This window comes from Nannospalax galili, unplaced genomic scaffold (genome assembly GCF_000622305.1).
Source record: "Nannospalax galili isolate Female #2095 unplaced genomic scaffold, S.galili_v1.0 scaffold262, whole genome shotgun sequence".
Lineage (NCBI taxonomy): Eukaryota > Metazoa > Chordata > Mammalia > Rodentia > Spalacidae > Nannospalax > Nannospalax galili.
In genome coordinates, this window is record NW_008348083.1 from 1,284,227 (window position 1) to 1,305,049 (window position 20,823).

The 20,823-nt window shown below is 43.2% G+C and overlaps 1 protein-coding gene across 2 annotated transcripts in view; it reads left to right on the plus strand.

Annotated features, from left to right (window-relative positions):
* Window positions 1–3,305: 3,305 nt before the first annotated feature.
* Hnrnpm (heterogeneous nuclear ribonucleoprotein M) overlaps window positions 3,306–20,823 on the plus strand; it is a 52,084-nt gene continuing 34,566 nt past the window's right edge. The window contains exons 1-2 of one of the 2 annotated variants that reach the window (XM_008844573.3): window positions 3,306–3,487; window positions 16,055–16,218. In XM_008844573.3, the coding sequence (XP_008842795.1) occupies window positions 3,375–3,487; window positions 16,055–16,218 (277 nt within the window). In that variant the 5' untranslated portion in view covers window positions 3,306–3,374. The remainder of the gene's footprint in view (window positions 3,488–16,054; window positions 16,219–20,823) is intronic. The other variant, XM_008844574.3, reaches the window with a different exon arrangement.

Below are 20,823 nucleotides of genomic sequence, written 5' to 3' on the forward strand. Positions count from 1 at the left end.
TCAGGCCTTGTAGAAGAGCAGCAAGCAGTCTTAACTGATGAGCCATCTCTCTAGCCCAGTAAATGACTTAATAAAAAAAAAATTAGCTGAAATTGTAGCTTAGCAGTAGAGTGCTTGTGTAGAAAGCACAAGGCCCTGGGTTCTCAGCACAACTAAATAAAATAGAGTTTATATTTTTAGTTAAAATATTTTTTAAAACTTTTTTATGGCACTTGGAATTGAATTCAGGGCCTCACACATTCTAGGCAGATGCTCTACCAGTGAACTATATCCTCAGTAACAAATGACTTAAGAGTATATGAGGGAGGTTAGAGAGCTGGCTCAGTAGTTAAGAGCATTTGCTGGTCTTGCAGAGGACCAGGGTTCATTTCTCATTACGCACATGCTGGTCAGAGGCACCTATAACTCTGATGTCCTCTTTTGGCCTCTGCAGGTACATAGATGGTGCATATACATGAAGGCCACACACTCAATACACATAAAATAAAAAGTAATTTATAAAAAGAAAAAGGATGTATGTATTTCAATGGAAGGTAGAGACATGTTTAGCACATGTAAAACTATTTCCACTTGCTTTGCATTTCCCATCGGCTAGATTCCACATACTGGGTCCTTTATACTCACTAATAACTAATGTTAACAGCTGTTACCTCCATTTTAAAGATGGAAGACTGAGGCTCAGTGCAGGAAAATGTTTATCTGAAGTTCTACAGCTTTAGGGGTTGGGGACCCCAGATCTACATTGCTCCTGTGCTAAGCTTTGTGCCCTACCTCCCAAGATGATTTAGGACAGATGAAGGATGTGGTCATGGTAATTAATGCCTCTCTCCTCTTCCTCTTCCTTCTCTTCCTCCTCCTCTTCTTCCTTCTCCCTCTTCTTTCTCTTCCTCCTGTTTCTCCTCTTCTTCCTCTTCTCCTTTCTTTGGTAATCTCACTATGTAGTTCTATGGGTCTGGAACTCTCTATGCAGATAACGCCAGCCTTGAACTTGAGGTAATTCTCCTGCCTCTGCCTTTGGAGTGGTGAGATTACAGATGTATTGTACTATAACTGGCCACCTCACCCCTGAAGCATGTTTTAGATGATGAGTTACTTACATTCCAGTGCTCTAGCATCTTCCTGCCTTTAAAGCTCGGAGCAACCCTGAAAGGTAGTTTCTGGGGAGTCTTTATGAACCCTGCTTTCAGAAGAGCAAACTGAGTTTCAGAGCAGTAGAGTCATCCACCAAAGGACACTACACTAATGGGGAAGTACAGTACCTGGTCCTTCCTGTTGTTTCCTGTGTGCATTCCTTGCCTGGTACATAGCTCATCCACAGAAGAAGAAAAATCCTTTCTGTCTTGACTGGAAGAATAAGAGGAAGCCAGTTTTTCAGAGGGCAAAGACCTGTAGGGTAGAACCTATCTGGCCTGTAGGAAGAACATCTGGGAAAACTGGTGGGTAGAAGGGTGTGACTGAGGGGCAGGACTGAGATGGGTAGGCATTAGGTGACTGGTGAACTGATGTCTGCAGAAACATGGGCAGGATCACACACAAGCTCATTAGCTCTGTTGGCCCTTGGGGGCCTTTCTGGCCTCTGCAGTTTGACTGCCCTACAACAGCCTGGCAACCACTTCTCTCCTCATGTCAATTTTGTCATGTGGGGCCCCTGGTGATGATGTAAGGATGCCCCAGGAGATATTTTTATCAAGGGGGGAGAGAGAGAGAGAGAGAGAGAGAGAGAGAGAGAGAGAGAGAGAGAGAGAGAGAGAGAGAGAGAGAGAGAGAGAGAGAGAGAGAGAGAGAGAGAGAGAGAGAGAGAGAGAGAGAGAGAGAGAGAGAGAGAGAGAGAGAGAGAGAAGAAAGGGAGGGATAGGGAGAGACGGAGGAGGAGTGGAGGGGATGTTTGCTTTGTGCATCTCTTCTAATACTAATTACATGGAAGAGAGCTTTAGTTTGATTTTAGCCTTTATTATTGTTAAGAATTCTGCAGACAGGGCTGGTGAGGTGGCTCAGTGAGCAAAGGCACTTGTTGCCAAGCCTGACAGTCTGAGTTCAGTATGTGTGCATGCCCACATGGTGGAAGGAGAGAACCAACTCCTACAGGTTGTCCTCTGACTTCCACATGTGCACTCTGACACGCTCATGCCCGTATGCATTCACACACACACACACCTAATTAATGCAAAAAAAAAAAAAACCAAAAAAGCTAGGTGTGATGGCACAGACCCTTAACCCCAGTACTCAGAAGGCAGAGGCAGGCAGATCTCTGTGAGTTTGAGTCCAGCATAATCCACACACTTCCAGGCCAGCCAGGGCTACAAAGTTGTACTCTATCTCAAAAACTGAAACAAAACAAAAAGAAGAAAGAATCCCACAGACAGAAGTTTTGCAACACTTTTGCCCAAACTCCATTTATCTTTTTTTTTTTTGAGACAAAGTTTCACAATGTAGCCCTGGCTGCCTTGTAGCTCTGCTTAAAGAAAGGTGGTGTCTCCTGTTCATGACAAGATTGTTGGCATTCCTGAAATCACAGCAGCTGTGGTTAACTGTCTAAGAGTTGCACAAAAGAGGGTCCATCAAAGGTCTGTCATGCGTTGCCAATGACCTACTGGCAGCTAACGGTTGCTGAGGAAGAGTCATTTTCTTTAGTGGTGCAGCCGGGGTAGTTGCTGGTGCTCCAATAAATAACTTCTCACCCATGCTCATGAAAACAACCCTAATTAAACTCATGAGTCACACATACAACGAAGACATGGAAGTAGCAGGGGGAACTTGTTGGAAAGAAGAGGTTAGGTGGGGGACGGGGCGGGGGTAGTAATGGAGAGGTATTATATGATTAAAATACATTATAGGACCAGGGATGTAGGTCAGTTGATAGTGTGCCCGCTGAGCATGTACAAGCCTTTATTCTTTAGCATGGCATAAACTGCGCATGGTGTCTGCCTGTAGTATCTCATCCCAGCACTAGGGAGTTGGAGGCAGGAGGATTAGGGTTCAAGGCTAGCCAGAGCTGGTGACCCTATCTCAAAACAAACCAACCAACCCAAAAGACATTACTATGTACATGTATGAAGTTGTAAAAGAATAAAAAATAAAACCAAATAGAAAGAAAACAAAGCTGGGAGTGATTAGGTCGGGTGCGTCCTTACAAGTGCTAGAGGGGGGTAGCTTTTTGATCCCTTAAGCAAGGCCGACAGTGACCTATCTGCGCCTGCGCAAGCCTAGAGGTGTGGCCCGAGACCCTAGGGGGCGTGGCCCGAGACTCGAGGTGGGCAGGAAGCGGGAGCTAGTTGTCCCACGCGCAGGCGTTACCGGTCACGTTGGGTCACGTGAGCGCGCAAGCGCACCACAGCTCAGCCCGCTCCTTCACACAAAGCCCAGGAGCGGAGAAAATGGCGGCAGGGGTCGAAGCGGCGGCCGAGGTGGCGGCGACGGAGCCCAAAATGGAGGAAGAGAGCGGCGCGCCAGGCGTGCCGAGTGGCAACGGGGCTCCGGGCCCGAAGGGGTGAGTATGTGTTGGTTGTTTGTTCCTTTCCAGCCCCGGTAGGGTCCTTCGCAGCTCCGTTAGGTCTGTCGGCGGCCTTCTCTGCCCCGCGGCGCGGCCCCGGCCTCTTGCCTCCCGAGTCGGGCGCGGCCAAGGCTGTGACGACGGCGCTGCCGGGAGAATCTCACGGGTCCCCCTGCCGACTGGCGTCCGGCCTCCTCTGCCTCAGCTGCGCGGCGGGCCGGGCGCGACGGCGAGGCCTCAGGCTTGTGGCCTGGTCTTTTACGCACGAGTGTGATAGCGCGGGAGCGGGAGAGCGCGGGAGCCGGGGGCCTCGAGGGTTGAGCCACCTCGGCTGTGTATTTTCACTTAGACGGTGTGTGTTGGAGGGGAGGGTCTGTTTCCCTGTTCTGTGAGGTCGGGGATGGGAGGTGGATGGTGGAGGGAGTGCGCGCGCACGGCGTCGCGTGTAGGTTCAGCAAACGCAACGGAATCGGGGAGGTGTCGGGAGGGCGTGTGCAGGGTTCTCAGATGCTCCTCTCCCGTGATGCTCACCTCCCAGGTGGGAAGTGCACCCCTCGGAATGGCCTAGGGACTGCCTCTTCGGCTGCCTTCCCCCTAGTGCGCAGTTCGGTATCTGTGGAGATGGAGGAGCGCTGCTACTCAGTATTCATCCTTAGCAACAGGCATAAAGTGTGCGTGGAGGCCAACTATCTCTTGGGGGTTTCAGATATTAGTATCATCAGATTCCATTTTCATGTTTTCGGGGTCTGTCTACGGACCTTGGAGTTGTTTTTTGTAAGTTTCCCAACTCGGCTTGGTGACCCCAGCTACTCCGGAGGATCGGAAAGTGCAAAAGCATGCCCAGGCTACGGAGTGAATTCAATCAAGGTTGCCCATGGGTAATTGAGGGAGACCCTATCTCAAAAGGTAAAGAGAACCTTGGGAATGTAGCAGAGTAAAAATTAATAGAGCAGTGACCCAGCACACTAGAGTCCCTAGATTCGATCCCTAATACCCTACCCCCGCCCCCCAAGTTTCATTAAAGGAGGAAAATGTTAGCTTCAGTTCCGCCCAGACTGATTACACTTGAGAAAGGTTCACGGGATGTTTTGGTTCCAAGGCCAGCAACCTGTCTGAATGTTTGCCTTCCCTCAAATTTGCAAGGCAGTAAGTTTAAGATTCTAGAGATTGAAAGTACTAAGCACTTAAGTTAATGGCTACTTTCTTAAGACTACATAATATCTAGAAAAGTTTCCAGATCTTTTGTCCTTTTAGATGGGGAAGAACAAGACATCATGGTTAACTGGATCTGGGTTGTGTTCAGGTCTGTGATCCCCAGCCCTTTGAAGCCTGAGGGAGGTTCAGAGAAGTTCCATTTCCAGTTTTACCTACAAGTTCAAGGCTTGCCTGGGCTACATGAGTACCTGTCCAAAATAAACAAGAGGAAGGACTGAGAATATATTTCAACAGTAGAGCACTGACCCAGGCTGCACAAAGCCATCGCTGCAGAGAGGAAAAAGAAGAGCCTACCTTGAGTTATTCTCAACATTTTACTATGGAAAACCTTGGCCTAGGACTGTGGCCTAGGTGCTGGGGTTGGAATCTTAGGCCTTGAGCATGCAAATCAAGTACTCTTAACTGAGTTAAGCCCCCAGCCTGATGTCTTTCTTTCAGCCTTTGTCTTAGGGATACTTTCTGGGATCAGATTCCTTCCCTTTTTCTCCCCTCATTCCTACCTCTAGTCCTTTCTTGAACCCCCCCCCCCCCCAAGACCTGCTCCTTGCTGGCCTGTAGACCTTGCTCACCTTGAATTTAGAACCATCCTCCTCCCTCTGCCTCCCAAGTGCTGGGATTAACAGGTGTGCACCACCACACCTGGTTCACCTTGTAGGATTTCTGAGGGTCTTATTTGTAGGGTTTAAGATACAGTTATTTCCTATATATAACATGGAGTGCCACTAGAACCTTCTAGGTGAAAAGTTGAATTACATGGAAGAACCCTAGTGGTCTGAGGCTGGCCCTGTGGAGAGACTAGTTCAATAAAGGGGCTGCACTTAAAGGTTTTGTTTTATTGTAGTGCCTGAGCACTAAAAACCTTTCGCACTATAATATTCTTCTTGCCAAACTCTTTAGAAGTCACTGGAGGAAGACATAACAAACTTTATGTTGTGGGTAAGAAGCTTGGAGGAGTGCCTCTCCCTACCTTTGGGGCCAGCATCCCTTCCTCCTGGGGGAGGTTGGGTGAGAAAATAGTTGAGCGAGACAGAGTTCAGTGAGCAAAGATCAAGAATTTGGCTAAGTGCTGTATTTTTGGTAGATTAAAAAATTATTTTATGAGTGTTTTGAATGCTTGTAAGTGCACCATGTTTGGTACAGTTCCTGTAGAGGTCAGAAGGCGGCATTGGATCCCCTGGAATTGGAGTTGAAGTTGTTAGCGATATGGGTGCTGGGAATGAAACCCCAGGTCCTCTACAAGAGCAACCAATGAGTGCTGTAACCATTGAGCTATCCCCTTAATAGGTTTTTTTTTTTTGGACACGTGGTGCTAAGGAATCCAGAGCCTCATGCATGCAGAGCTGGTACTCTACCAACTGAGCTGCGTCCCCAACCCCTCCCTAGTCCTGTACTTCAAGAACTGAAGTTGCTGTAGTGTAAGATTGGAGCACTAGGGACTAGCTAGTGGGTAGTGAATTCCTAGCTAAGGAATTTGGCTTTTAAAATTTTTAAATTTGGTTTATTATTATTGGATATGTATGTGAGAGTGTCTCTGTGTGTATGTTGGGAATTGGTTCTCTCCTTCCACTTTGGGTTCCAGGGATAGAACTCAGATTGCCACGCTTCTGTGGCAAACATTTTTCCCCCATGGGCCATCTCTCCAGCCCTGGAATTTGGATTTTTATCTTAAAGCCTTTACAAGATGAGGAGAGAAATTTGGTTCGTCTTACCTGCTTCTATCAGGAGAGGGATGTACTGCAGAACAGAAAGACAGTGAACAACAAGCTTGATGGAAGATCCCAGATTGGAAATCGTGCTTTGCGAAGTTACTTTTCTCCTGGGTATGAGAGGACTGATTGATTTTTTTTTTTCCCCCCGTGTGTAACAAGTGTATTGCCTGCATGTATATAAATGCACCCATGTCAAGCAGTGCCCGCGGAGGTCAGAAGAGGGTGTTGGATCCCCTGAAACTGTAGTTAGGGATAGTTGTTAGCTGCCATGTGAGTGCTGGGAATTGAACCTGGGTCCTCTGCAAGAGCAGCCAGTGCTCTTAACCATTGAGCCATTTCTCCAGTCCCTGATTGATCTTTTGGGAGAAATGTTTTGAGAAATAGGTTCTGTTTAAAGTCAGGATTTAACAGTTTCCCTGCATCTCCAGCTGGCCTGGAACTCACTGTATAGACCAGGCTGGCTTCAATTTCATAGAGCTCTTACCTGCCTCTGCCTCGCAATTGCTCAGGGTTATTTTTTTTTAATTTTTTTTATTTATATGTGTGTGTGTATACATGCCACCTGTTTGCTGCCTATGGAGGCTGGAAAAGGGCATCAGATACCTTTGAGCTGGGATTGTAAGAGGTTGAGCCACTTGGCTTGTTGTGGGGAACTAAACTCTGAAAGAGTAGCAAGTGCTCTTAACTACTTGGGCCTTTTCTCCTGACAAGCCATCTCTCCAGCCCCAGTAAAGCCAGATTTAGAATTTGAGTATATTTGTCAGGGAGAAGATATTCCTCCTTTAGGATTGATTTTGATTGGTTGAATGCTGGTAAGAAGTGAAGCTAGGGCCTCCCCAATGTGCAGTTAGTGCTCTACCACTGAGCTATATATATCTCTATACCTCTTACATTGTTTCACCAAGTTGCCCAGGCTGGTCTTGAACTCACTTTGTATCCAGTTTGGGCCTTGAACTTGCCATTCATGTGCCTCAGCCTCTGGAGTAGTGGGGACTGCACAGGTCTGCATCATAACTGTCCTGGTTGTTTTGTTTTTACTTATTTTTGGTCTTTTTGAAACAGGGTCTCCCTGTAGTTCCACCTGCCTGGGACTCACTCTGTAGACCAGGCTGGCCTCTGCCTCCAGAGTGCTGGGATTAAAGGTGTGTGCCACCACGTCTGGCTTTTTTTTTTTTTTTTTAAAGTAAAGGCTATATATTTATAAATAGATGGTAGCATTTTAAAGTCAGTAACTTTACTTTTTCTTCAATTGAATGAATTTATAATTTTATTTATTTTTTGAGATAGGTCCCTGTAGCGTCAACTGGCCTGTAACTCACTATGTAGACCAGGCTGGCCTTTGATTGCACAAGAAATTCTCCAATCTCTGCCTCCTGAGTGCTGGGATTAAAGGCTTGTGTCACCATACTTGGCTCTGTTGCTGTACTTTAAAAAGTGCTGCATTATACCTTGTGAGATGGGTATTTGCGGTATATTATACTATTAGCTCAAGATTAGAATAGGAGGGTCTGGATTATTTGAATACATGCTGTCAGAGCTTTGCTGTCACTTTCCCCTTAAATTTTATTCATGGCTGGGGAAATACCAACCTGCAAAGAGAAGCTTGCTTTTACTGTTTTAGTCCCCTTCTTGAGGGTTTCTTTTTTGGTTTTTTTGAGACAGATCTCTCTATAGCCCCAGCTGGCCTGAAACTCACTATGTAGACCAGGCTGGCCATGAACTCACAGAGATCCGCCCATCTTTGCCTCTGCAATGCGAATGCTGGGATTAAAGGCGTGCCACCATGCCCAGTTTAGGATTTCTTAAATGGGTTCTCATATTACCTTTGTGTGTGTGTGTGTGTGTGTGTGTGTGTGTGTGTCTTTTTGAGACAGGGTCTCCCTGTAGCCCCAGCTGTCCTGGAACTCACTATGTAGACCAGGCTGGCATTGAACTCACAGCGATCCTCCTGAGTGCTGGGATCCTTCTGAGTGCTGGGATTAAAGGTGTGTGCTACCATGGCCGGCTTCATATTGCCATTTTTATATTCCTACTGTTAAAAGCTGAATAGTCCCTTTGGTAGTTTGTAGTGGGTTTAATGCCTAGGTTTCCTCAGTGACAGGCACTGGTTGGAGTCCTTTAAAATGGATTGAGTAGATGCAAGGCTAAAATGCTAGGCATGAGTGGGGCCTGGTGGCGCAGACCTTTAATCTCAGCACTGGGGAGTCAGAGGCAGGCAGATCTCTGAGTTTGAGGCCAGCCTGGCCTACATAGTGAGTTTCAGGCCTGCTGGGGTTACAGGGAGACCCTGTCTCAAAAAGACCCCCCTAAAAAAAAATTCTAGGGATCCATAAGTCTCCCTTTTTACACTTCTCAAGGAAATTATTGGTAGAAAAATTTTATCATTCGGTCAAGATACTTCGCGTCAAGTCTCTTTAAAACTAATATAGGTAGTAGCCTCCACTTATGAAATGGAGCATTAGGCCAGGCGAAGATGCAGTGACCTTGATGTGTGACCCTATCTCTTACCTGCATTGCTGTTTCTTACTTTTTTTATTTTTTGAGATAGGGTTTCCCTGTAGCCCCAGCTGGCCTGGAACTCATTATGGAGACCACGTTGGTCTCAAACTCACAGAGGTCCGCCTGCCTCTGCCTCCCAAGTGCCGGGACTAAAGGCGTCCCTTAAGTAGTTTGTATTCATGTATACCAACCTGGCTTTTTTTTTTTTTTTTAAATTGGTATTAAAAATGGACACTAAGCAAGTTGAGTCTTAAAGATGGGAGTGGCCTAGGCTAGTGAACTGGGAAAAGGCATATGCTCAAAATCCCTAACCTCTTTTTTGTTACACTATAATTGGAGTTTTGTGGGGGTGGGAGGTTGGTTGTTTTTGAGATAGAGTCTTTAACAGGTACCTGGAATTTGCTGAGGGGGCATGGCTGGCTGGGAACTCAGATCTACCTGCCTCTGCTTTCCTAGTCCTGGGATTAAAGGTATGTACCATCCTGCCTGGTGGATTTTTTTCCCCCCCTCTTTTAAACAAGGTTTGCAATGTACCCCAAGCTGGTCTGGAACTCCCCCCATAGACTGGCCTCTTTCACTGGGGGTAATCTTCCTGCCTCTACTTTCTGAGCATTGAGATTACAGGTGTGTACCACTATACCCAGCTGCCTATTTTTTTTTGTTGATGGTCATAGCAAGTTTGTGCTCTACCATGGATAAATCCTGTGTTGGTTTTGCTGGTAAAGAATCACAACAGGAAATTTTAAGGATTTCTATGAAGGATCACTTTATATAAGGGTTGATTTTATTATTTATTTTCAAGAGGAAAGGAGGGTTCTTGTCTCAGGATGTGATCAGAATTTCAGGACACTGAGATTTCCTTTCAAACTATACACTTTCCTTGATTGAGAAATTCCAAAAATAATGAGAATAGGAATTACATGGGTCTCATGGAGGCAGGAGATATTAGGGAGGTGCACTGTTTTAATGCAGTGAATGTAGCAATCTTTGTGGAGTAGGCACTCTGATTACAAGGTGTGATCTTTATGTGTAGTATAAGTCTAGTGTGGCAGAGCAATGACATGATAAATTGGTACATTGTCAGTTTTTAAGGAACTTGGGACCGAGGCAGGGGCAGGCAGATCTCTGAAATCAAGGCCAGCCTGGCAAAATAGTGAGTTCCAGGCTAGCTGGGGCTATAGGGAAAACAAAACAAAAAACCCAAACAATTCCAAAGCCATATTAAACATAATATTGATTTAATAGCTTTAAGATTCATAACATATTTTAGGCCTTAGTATATTATGAAGTACTAAGTTGGTAGACTTATTAGAAAAGGTTTCTATTTTGTTGGGCCTGTTTAGAACTTTGAGTAGCTGTCCTTGTTTACTTTTTAGTTACTGTGATAAAACACCAAAAGCAACTGGGGAGTCGGGAGGTGTTTATTTCATCTTAACAGTTTATAGTAAGGGAAGCCAAGGCAGGAACTGAAGCTGAGACTGCAGAGGAACACTGCATGCTTGCTCAGCTAGCTTTCTTCTACAGTCTAGGCCCACAGTGGGCTGGGTTCTCCCACACCAACTAGCAATTAAAAAAATGCCTTACTGGGGCTGGAGAGATGGCTCAGTGGTTAAGAGCACTGACTACTCTAAATAGAGGACCCGGGTTCGATTCCCAGCACCCACATGGCAGCCACGAACCATCCTTAACTCCAGTTCCGGGGGAATCCGAAGTCCTCTTCTGACCTCTGCAGCATTGCATGATACGGGTACACTCACATATATGCATATATACATTCATATACATAAAAATACACTCATCACATAAAAATAATAAATAAAATATTTTAAAAATTTAAAAAAAAAAAAGATGCCTTACAGACATAGCCACAGATCTGGAAAATCCTTCAGTCGAGAGTCCTATTTTCAGGTGACTCTAGTTTGTGTCAAGCTGACAAAAATTAACCAACACAGTAGCTAATTGGGTGCCAGAATCTAGTTTTCTTTGGCAGTTTGGAATTAGAGCCAGTTAGGCTAACTTTAAAAGTCTTAGATTAGCCGGGTGTGGTGGCGCATGCCTTTAATCCCAGCACTCCGGAGGCAGGGATAGGCGGATCTCTGTGAGTTTGAGGACAGCTGGGGCTACAGGGAGACCCTGTCTCAAAAAAAAAAAAAGACCCAAAAAAAAGTGTTTGATTAGCTGATTTCCTTATTGTGGCTGCAGTTTCTTTGAAAGATGGCAGATTTGGTAGTTTGTTGAAGTTAAGTCAAGTTACTGGCGTGTTCTGAAGTTTAATAAACACAAGTATGAACATTTTAGCTGGGCATGGCATTGTGCACCCATAGTAGCTATGTAGCCAGCTTGGGCTGCATATCGAGGCTCTATCTCAAAGTCTTAAGTTTTACTTTATCATAGCCACAGTGAACTACCCATATTTAAAATTTGCTGTTTGAGCAAAGGCAGGTAAATCTCTTTGAGTTCAAGGCCACCCTCATTCATGTAGTGAGTTCCATGCAAAACAAAGATACAATCTGATAAGTATCAGAATGTGGAACGTTGTATCCCCCCCACCTTGTCATGTGGTTTTAATTTTTTTCTTTCTTTTTAGTGATTGAACTCAGGACCTTGTGTTTCCTAGGCAAGTGCTCTACCACTGAACTAAATCCCCATCTTGATCAGTTCTCCATGGGTGTACATCAGTGGTTCTTAATGGATTACCCTTCCTCTGAGAAGTTTGGAGATGTCTTAGCGATATTTTCATCTTTGCTTTTATGGCTAGGGGACTGGGGAGGCTGAGGCAAGATGATTCCCAGTTCAGGCCAGCCTGGGCAACCTAGAGTCCCTATCTCAAAGTAAATACTGGCTGAAGATAATGGTTCAGTGGTAGAGCATTTGCTTAGCATTTTCAAATTCCTGTATTCAGTCTCCAGGACTGCCAAACAACAAAACAACGCCGCATCACCACTACAGTGAAAAAGATATGCCAAAGACTATATAAAATTTTTGTAAAGCGTGTATCTGGCTAAAGTTCTTAAATCTAAATATGTGAAGGAAACTCAGAACTCAGTAATCTAATTTTGGTCTTTTTTTTTTTTTTTTTCATCTTTTTCAGATAGGGTCCCCCTGTAGCCCCAGCTGACCTCAAACTTGGACCAGGCTGGCCTTGAACTCACCAAGATCTGCCTGCCTCTGCCTACCAAATGCTGGGATTAAAGGTGTGTGCCACCACACTTATGTGTCTCACAGCGTGTTTGTGGCTGTCAGGTCATTTGTTCTTTCCACCATGTGGACTCTGGGGATTGAACTCAGATCATCAGGCCTCGTGGCAAGCGCATCACCTACTGAGCCATGTCATGGCCCAGTAATCCAATTAAAAAATATTTTTTTATTTTTATGTGTATAAAAGTGTATTGCCTACATGTAGGCTAAGTATACCTGTGTACTTAGCCTACATGTAGGTAAGTACAGCCCCTCTTTTGATCATTTTTAAAAATTGGATTACTGGGGCTGGAATGATGGCTCAGTAGTTAAGAGCACTGGCTGCTCTTGCAGAGGACTCAGGTTCAATTCCCAGCATCTACATGGTAGCTGGCAACTATCTGTAACTCCAGTTCCAGGGGATCTGAAAGCCTCTTCTGTCCTCCGTGGGCATTGCACGACAAGGGTATACTTAACCTACATGTAAGCAATACACACATACACATAAAATAAAAATTTACAAAAAGGATCAAAAGAGCTGGGGGTGGTGGCACAGGCCTCTGATCCAACACCAGGGAGGTAGAAGCAGAAGTATAAGGTCATCCTTGGCCTAAACAGCTAGTTTGAGGCCAACCTGGACTGCATGAGACCCTGTCTCAATAAAACCTTAAAAGAATGAAAGATTAATGGTCATCTCACCAAGAGTTAATGAATGGTAGTGGCAAATAATCACATGACAAAAACCCCAAACCACAAACATTAGGGAAATAAAAAATGAAGCCAAGCCACCTACATATCTGATAGAATAGGTAAAATTACAATTTGAGCTGAGTATAGTAGTGCATGCCTATAATCCCAAAACATGGAAAGCAGAAGCAGGTGGATCTCTGAGTTCAAGGCCAAGCTGGTCTATGTAGCAAGTTCCAGACTAGCAGGAGTTACTTAGTGAGATCCTATCTATTTAAAAAAAAAAAAGGTTTAAAATGTTAATGTCCACTTAGAACCCACTCAACCAGAACTAGCTACTTGCCTTTAAATCATATATCCACACAGAAACTTGGACTTGGACGTTCGTGGCAGCATTATTTGCAGTAGCCCCAGACTAGAAACTCAGCTACATCCTTATCACGTGAAAGGTAATAAACTATGTGTGTTCATTTGGATGGATCTCAAAAATAAGGCCAAAGAAGCTAGACTAAAAGTATATTGGGGACAGCAGAGCTGGCTCAGCAGTTAAGAGCGCTGGCTGCTCTCACAGAGGACCCCAGCACCCACAAGGAGGCTAACAGCTGTCTAACTCCGGTTGCTGTCTAACTCCAGTTCTAGATGTAGTGTTTTCTTCTGGCTTTCACAGGCATTGCAGACGTGAGATACACTTACACATAGGCAAAATGCTCATACACATAAAAAATAGAAATAAGCACTAAATCATGAGAGTGCATATTTTGCAATTTGATATTCTCTAGAAAAAAAATGTTAGCTTGTTTGGGGGGGGGTGTCTTTTTGAGACAGTCTCCTGTAGCCCCAGCTGTCCTGGAACTCACTAGGCAGACCAAGCTGGCCTCAAACTCACAGCAATTGCCTGTCTCTGCCTCCTGAGTGCCTGCCTGGCTTTTTTTTTTTTTTTTTTTTTTTTTTTTTTTTTTTTTTTTCATGGTATAATATTCTTGACTGATAGCTTCCTGTACTCCTAAGGCTTGCCACAAACTCCTGATCTTGCTTCAGCTTCCCAAGTGCTGGGATTACAGGTGAGTGCCATCATGCCCTGCTCTTAACTGTTTCAGAGAGCTTTTTTTTTTAACTTTTTGAGACAAGGTCTTACGTAGCCCAAGTTGACTTTGAAATGCTGATCTTCCTGTCTGCACTTTGCAAGTGCTAAGATTACAGGCACTTGCCACGGAGTTAATTTTTGTATATGGTGCCACGGTAGTCTATAGATGAATTTTTTTTTGTAATGGTGGGACTTAAACCTATAACCTTGTGTATGCTCCGCAAATGTTCCCACCACTAAGCTACATCTCCAGTCCTAGGTGAAACTTTTAAACTTAAGAAAACTTAAGTTGTCTACTGCTTTTATTTTCCATAAAAATAGCCAACAGAGGTTATACGATAAGGATAGTAGTCTTGGATCTTCCTTTTAAAATTGAAGGGCTTTTTTTTTTTTTTTTGCTTCAGATTGTTTATTTTCCAAATTTGAGGTATCATGGTAAAGAAGTCTGCCTAAAAAGGCCGGTGACATGACTTGGACTCAGTAGGTAAAGATGAGGTGGAAATGGAGTAGAAAACCAACTCCCACAGTTGTCTTCTGACTCCCACATGCATTCCACTGTGCAGATGTGTGTGCTTGCATGTGCACATACAGGGAAAAACAAAGACCTCAAAATAAGTAAATAAAAGTCTTCCTATAAAATGTACTATCTGCCTATATAAAGGGCTTTCACATTTAAAGGTTGCATGTAAGGATTTGTGAGGAGTGGCCCCTCATTTACTCTAGAAAGCAAATGAGAAAATAGGATTGGTGTGTTAAAAATGAACTTTGTAGGACCCTACTTGTTACATCATATACACTTAGATGTATGTGTCTGGAGTAAAGTTTCTTTCAGGTATTTTCTCTACAAATCTGCAAGAGAATACTGTTGGTAATCATTACATATTCAGAAAGGTGAATTTTCTGAAAAGCAGGAAAAGAGGTATTTCTAACCCCATTTACTTATGAAGAAACTTCTCAGCAAAAGGAAATGATTGGCCAGAGCAGGATTTGTTTGAGGTTGTGCTTGCTGTGCCTACATTTTGGCATAAAACTCAGCTGTCAGCTGCGTTCTCACTGAAAGCTATGTTATATGGATTGACCCCAAACCAAATACTCAGCTTCTGTGGTTGGAGTGGGTTATTTATTTTTTTGCTGTAATGGGATAGACACTTGGCTACCTGCTGGGGCTCTAAGCATTCATACAGTTTGTTAATTACTAAGCTGAGCAGTCCATGAAAACACAAACTGGAAGTATTACTGTGTCACTAATGTTTTTGATGTAAACCTTTAAGTATTTGGGGTTTAAAAGAAACTGTTATCTAGGGGCTGGAACGATGGCTCAGCAATTAAGAACACTGATTGTTTTTGCAGAAGACCCAGGTTCGAATCCCAGCATGGCAGCTAGCAGCTGTCCGTAACTCCAGTTCCAGGGGATCTGATGCCCTCTTCTGACCTCCACGGGTATTGTGCAGCATGGGTGCACTTACGTCTAGGCAATACACTTATACACATAATAAAAGGAAAAAGAGAAAGTATATCTAAATACATTTCTATCCATAGTTCCTCTTGTGGATGGATCTATCTGTTAAGGACTTTTAAATATTTATTTATTTTGTTTTTTTGAGACAAGGTCTCACAATGTAGCTCTGGCTGGTCTGGAATTCTTATGTAGACCAGACTGGCTCAAACTCAGATACATCTGCCCCTGCCACCCCAGCTCTGGAATCAAAGGCATGCACCACCACACCTGGTGATTTAGAGACTGGCTGATAGTGTTGTCTGATAGTCTGGTGTTTGGCAAACTTTGGTGTAGACTTTTTTTTCCTCTCAGTGACTGGGGAGTTGGCCTCACTCTATTCTGTGTTATGCTGTGTAGCATAGCGTGCCTCTCTTGGACTTGGACTGTTGATAGGTGACTGGGTTTGTTCTCATGTATTGAACTCTTGACCTTGAATTCCTTATCCAGCTGCCACCTCTTTCCAGGTGTTGGGATTAGCATGTGCCACTATGCCCATAGTGGGAGGTGGGTTTCAAGGAATGCACAACTGCAACTTACTGCCTCCATTTGAATGTTTCATCAAAATACAGCATTGGCCTTGTACCATACATAATAACCTTGTGTTATTGTGTGGAATTATAAATTGTATAGGCCAAATAGTAGCTTTTTCATTGTATTAACATATACACTATTTTTTTTTTTTATCTTGAATTCAGTGAAGAACGACCTCAGAATGAAAAGAGGAAGGAGAAGAACATAAAAAGAGGAGGCAATCGTTTTGAGCCATATGCTAATCCAACTAAGAGATACAGAGCCTTCATTACAAACATACCTTTTGATGTGAAATGGCAGTCACTTAAAGACCTGGTTAAAGAAAAAGGTAATGGTACTGGTGGTGGAGTAGGGTAAGAAGGTCGGCGTGTCGTCTTCTCTGTGGCTGATTTCCTGGTTGACGTGTTTTTTTTTTTAATTGTCAGTGGAAGCTGTTCTGGGAAGAGCATGTGTTCTGTCTGGGTTTACAGTTAATCCCCTCCCTTTTTTTGTGGTCATGCGTGTGTGTTAAATAGGGTGGTATATATGGTCTCTTGGCCTAATTATTTTACTAGCTTAATGTGGTTAGTAGGGCTTCAGTTACCTTTGAGGGGACTGTGTTTTTATGTTGAGGAAATTGACAAATTCTTCATGTTACTTGGTTTCTTTTTTTTTCTTTTTTTTTTTTTTTTTTTTTTTAAGCTTTTTAAAAGTCTGACAGGGAGATAGTTTTAAATTTTGTGGGTGTCCTCCTGGAATCAAAATGTAGTGGCTGGAATGTGTGCTACTCAGATTTCAAACTATGAAATACTTGCTTCTGTTTCAGCTGTGAGCTTTCCCCCTCTGGGAAACATAGAGGAGATTGGCAGTTGGAGAGCTCAAACTCTGCTGTGTGATGTGTTGCCTTAAAGGGTGCACATTGTCCCTGCCCAGGCATCCAAATCCTGGCCTAGCACAGGGGAAGTAACCAGTGCTGCTGTCACCAGGAGGTCGGAGGAGACTGACTGCCTTGCCTCGGTGCACATGAGTGTGTCATCCTCTTCCTTCTTCACTCCTGTTCTGTTCTGCTGTTGTCTCCTTTTACTCCTGATTCTTAGCCCTGCTGGTGGCACTCAAGACTGAAGAGATTGCTCAGTCCTGGGTTAGATAAAACTATTGGTAGGGAATATTTCATACGGTGCCTTGAGCTCCTCTCTCTCCCAAGGGAACCTAGGGTCAAATCACCCTTAATGGGGTCTTTTTGAAGGACTGAAAGGTATTGGTTTTCTGGGGCATTCATAATGAGGAGAGATTAGAGCTTGATTTGTCAATGATTAACTTTTCAGTGACAAAGATGCCACTTGGATAGGGCATTTTGGTATGTGTTCTGGTGCTCCTCAGCATTGGTTTTGAAGCCATGAATGGCCACTGCCATCATTATCCCATCACTTGACCATGATGTGAGAAGCACTAGGCCCTGTGAACCTCTAGTTACGTGTGCTGCTCCCATGCGGTATTTCTCCAGATAAAACAGATCGAAAAATGTTTGTTGTGAGATTTTGTTTCATGCCTTGATCAGCCAAATCATTCCTGCCAAGTGCTCCCAGGGCACAAGTGAAGTTTCTTTCGTTTGAAGGGAGTGCCATGTGGCGTCCCACAGTGTTCTTGGTTCGTTGGGACTGCTGCTTTAATACACGTTTAGCATGTACAGTACAGTTGGGCTTCATTCGAATTAGTTTTTGCAATACCCCCCAAATTTGTGTTCTTGTGATTTGATTGAACTTCTGCATTGTTATTTCCATTGATAATAAGGTATAGTAGTTTCAAGAACCAGGAATGTGGCTTTGAAAATGCAATTGTTAGAATTCTGTAAGAGATTGCAGGCCAAATTATTTTTTCATTTTTAGGAGTGTGTGGACCAGTTTTGGGACATGATAGATAAAGTAGGTGATATTTTTACTGCTTTACCATTCAGTAATCAGTTTGGGAAGCCATATAAGGCTGGTAGCAGCAGCAGCCGCCATGATATGACGTTTCTGGATGTAGAAGCAGCTCACCTCAATTTACTATTTTGTACTGTATTTTAAGTGTGGAGCCAGCCTGGTGGTTTATTCGGATACTTCCAAACTGGTTCTCATATTGCCCTGGCATACTGCTATGAATGCCGGTGCTCCTCCCTTTCAGTGTACTTTCGGTGGTGTAATTTAGAATTACAGGTGTGCAGTAAATTTGTTATTTTTAATGAACCTTAAAATGTTCTTGTTTAGAGCTCCCTGGTACTGGTTAAATTAATTACTCTGATGATTAAATTATTAGCAGTATTGGATTGTGGGTAAAGTGACTCATAGGAGAAAGGTCTGTATAGTAACGCTTACATTCAGTGTGTATGAAGTCTGAAGAAAATTACTATATTTACATACATATGGCTTCTTAAGAATGTTTCCATTATGAGATTTTATTAAAGTATTTTATAGTAACGCTTACATTCAGTGTGTATGAAGTCTGAAGAAAATTACTATATTTACATACATATGGCTTCTTAAGAATGTTTCCATTATGAGATTTTATTAAAGTATTTTTACTCTTGTTTTGAGATACAAAAAACAAGTTCTAAATGATTATTTTCAGTCTTAAATATTTACTTAAATGTATTGACAATAATTTGTAAGTTTTTGGAAAGCTTAAATGGGAGACAGAGGTACTTAGACCCTGAAAGTATTAGTTTCATGATAACCATGAGTGGACAGCAGAGATTGGGCAGACATAGTCAAACTCATCTTTCCCAGTCTGCATTTTAAGTCTGTCCTTGATGCAGTATAGTCTTAGTGGGATCAGAACTGCAGTTAGTTGTCCTAAGTTTGGATTCTATTACTGCAGCAATGTCTCAACTGCATTGTTTCAAAACTAAAGTAGCTCTGCCAAGACAGGACCTTTTCTAAGGGGAGTCATGGGTGAGATTCATGCACCCCTTCCTGACTCCTGATTCCCCTTCTTTGACAGCAGATGTCTGTTTTGTGTTTAATTTGCCACTTGAGTAGCATTTTAGGATATTCTGTTAATATGAAACTTGGTCACTTGTAGTTTCCCCTTGGATAGTGTCACAGAGCTTGTTTGATGGCGCCATCAAGAACTCAGCATTGACTGTTTTCAAGAGAAAATGTATGATGAACATTGTTTTCCTCAGTCATGCCGCTATTGCTGAACTTTCCTGTTCTGTCAGGTTAAGACAGTTTTTAAACTTGTTCTTTATACTTGCTCCCTACCTTCTTCTTCCTTCCTGCTCAGGTGTCCCAGTGGCACAGAGGGAATGTTTCTCTTTCTGATGATGATGCTTTATTTTATTTGACCTTTTTGAGGCAGGGTCTTACTTTGTAACCCCAGCTGGCCTGGAACTCACTGACATCCTCCCGCCTCAGCCTCCAGAGTGCTGAGATTAAAGATGTACATCACCTTAAATTGACGTGTTTCTTTTTTTTTTTTTTTGTCTTTTTGAGATAGGGTCTCCCTGTAGCCCCAGCTGTCCTAGAACTCACTGTGTAGACCAGGCTGGCCTTGAACTCACAGAGATCTTCCTGCCTCTGCCTCCCGAGTGCTGAGATTAAAGGCGTGTGCCACCACGCCCGGCCTGACATGTTTCTTTTTTTAATGGAGGCATTATATAGAACTATTTACTGCTGTGACACTAGAGTTTCTGAATTGGAAAAAAAAAAAAAAAATGAGAACCATTGTTAAGAAATCTTGAGTTGAAGGTTGCCAAACTGTTTGAAAGTGATTTCTGGGGCTAAAGAGAAGGCTCAGCAGTTAAGAACACTGACTGTTGGTTGCAGAAGACCCGTAACTCTAGTTCCAGGGGATCCGACAGCCTCTTCTGTCCTTCAAGGGCATTGCACAATACAGGTACACTTACCTACATGTAGGCAATACACACATACACATAAAATAATAAATAAAATATTTTTTTAAAAAGATGGTCCACCACTACTCTATTGCATTACAGCAGGAAATAGAATACATGGTTTAAAGTGTTGGACTGTAAGGACTGGGCACCAAGAATAAATATTTCTTGGAATAAAGGTGATTCTTGGGCGTTTTAAACTTAAAATAGTGTTGTGCTACATTAATTAGAGATTATGAAATCCCCTGAGAATGCTGAAAGTTGGGTGCTGGGCTTTTTGTTTTCTGGTCTAACCAGGGAGACAGCAGCATGGAGGTGGGGCAGCTGCCACCTAGGCAGGACTTACTGCACTGGTGAGTCAACAAGGAGCTTGCTTTCAGGAAAAAAGGAAGGTCAGGGTTATAGTTTACTCTCAGATCCTAAGTTTAGCAGCAGTCAGTTTAATTTGTGTAAGTAAAGATTTCTTTAAGCTTTTAATCCATCTCTTACTATTTAATGCATTAGTTTGAATAAATTTCAGATTGCTGCTGCCAGAAAACTGAGGGCCCAGAGGGCAAACGTAGTCCAATAGAGAACCTCTACTGGTTCTTTGAGATAACCTGCATTGTGAGTCTATGAAGCAAAGCTTTTTTTCTTCTATTTAAATAAACACAGGCAGTATAGCCTGTGAAACTGTGGTCCTTGGTGTAGGTAGAAAAATCATATTCTTCTGCTGTCAGCACGAATTGGGCTCAGTAAGTTTCTGGCTTGTTCATTAGTCAACTAGTCATTGCATATAGTGATTAATTCGTGATATTTGAAGTTGTCTTATATCACAGAGAAAAGCTTTCCGAAATGTACATTTAGTTATGAAATCATCCCTTAAAGTGTCAGTTGTTACTGGTAAAGTATGCTTGGCAGCATCTCTGTTTTCTTTCATAGACACATTAGCCTTAAAAAATAAAAAAAAAAGATCTTGGTGTAACACTAGCACTTGGGAAGTAGAGGCAGAAGGGTCAGAAGTTAGAGGCACTCCTGGGTCACACACAACCTTGTCTCAAGACAAAACAAAATGAAACAAAACAAAAAGGTAGGGGACAT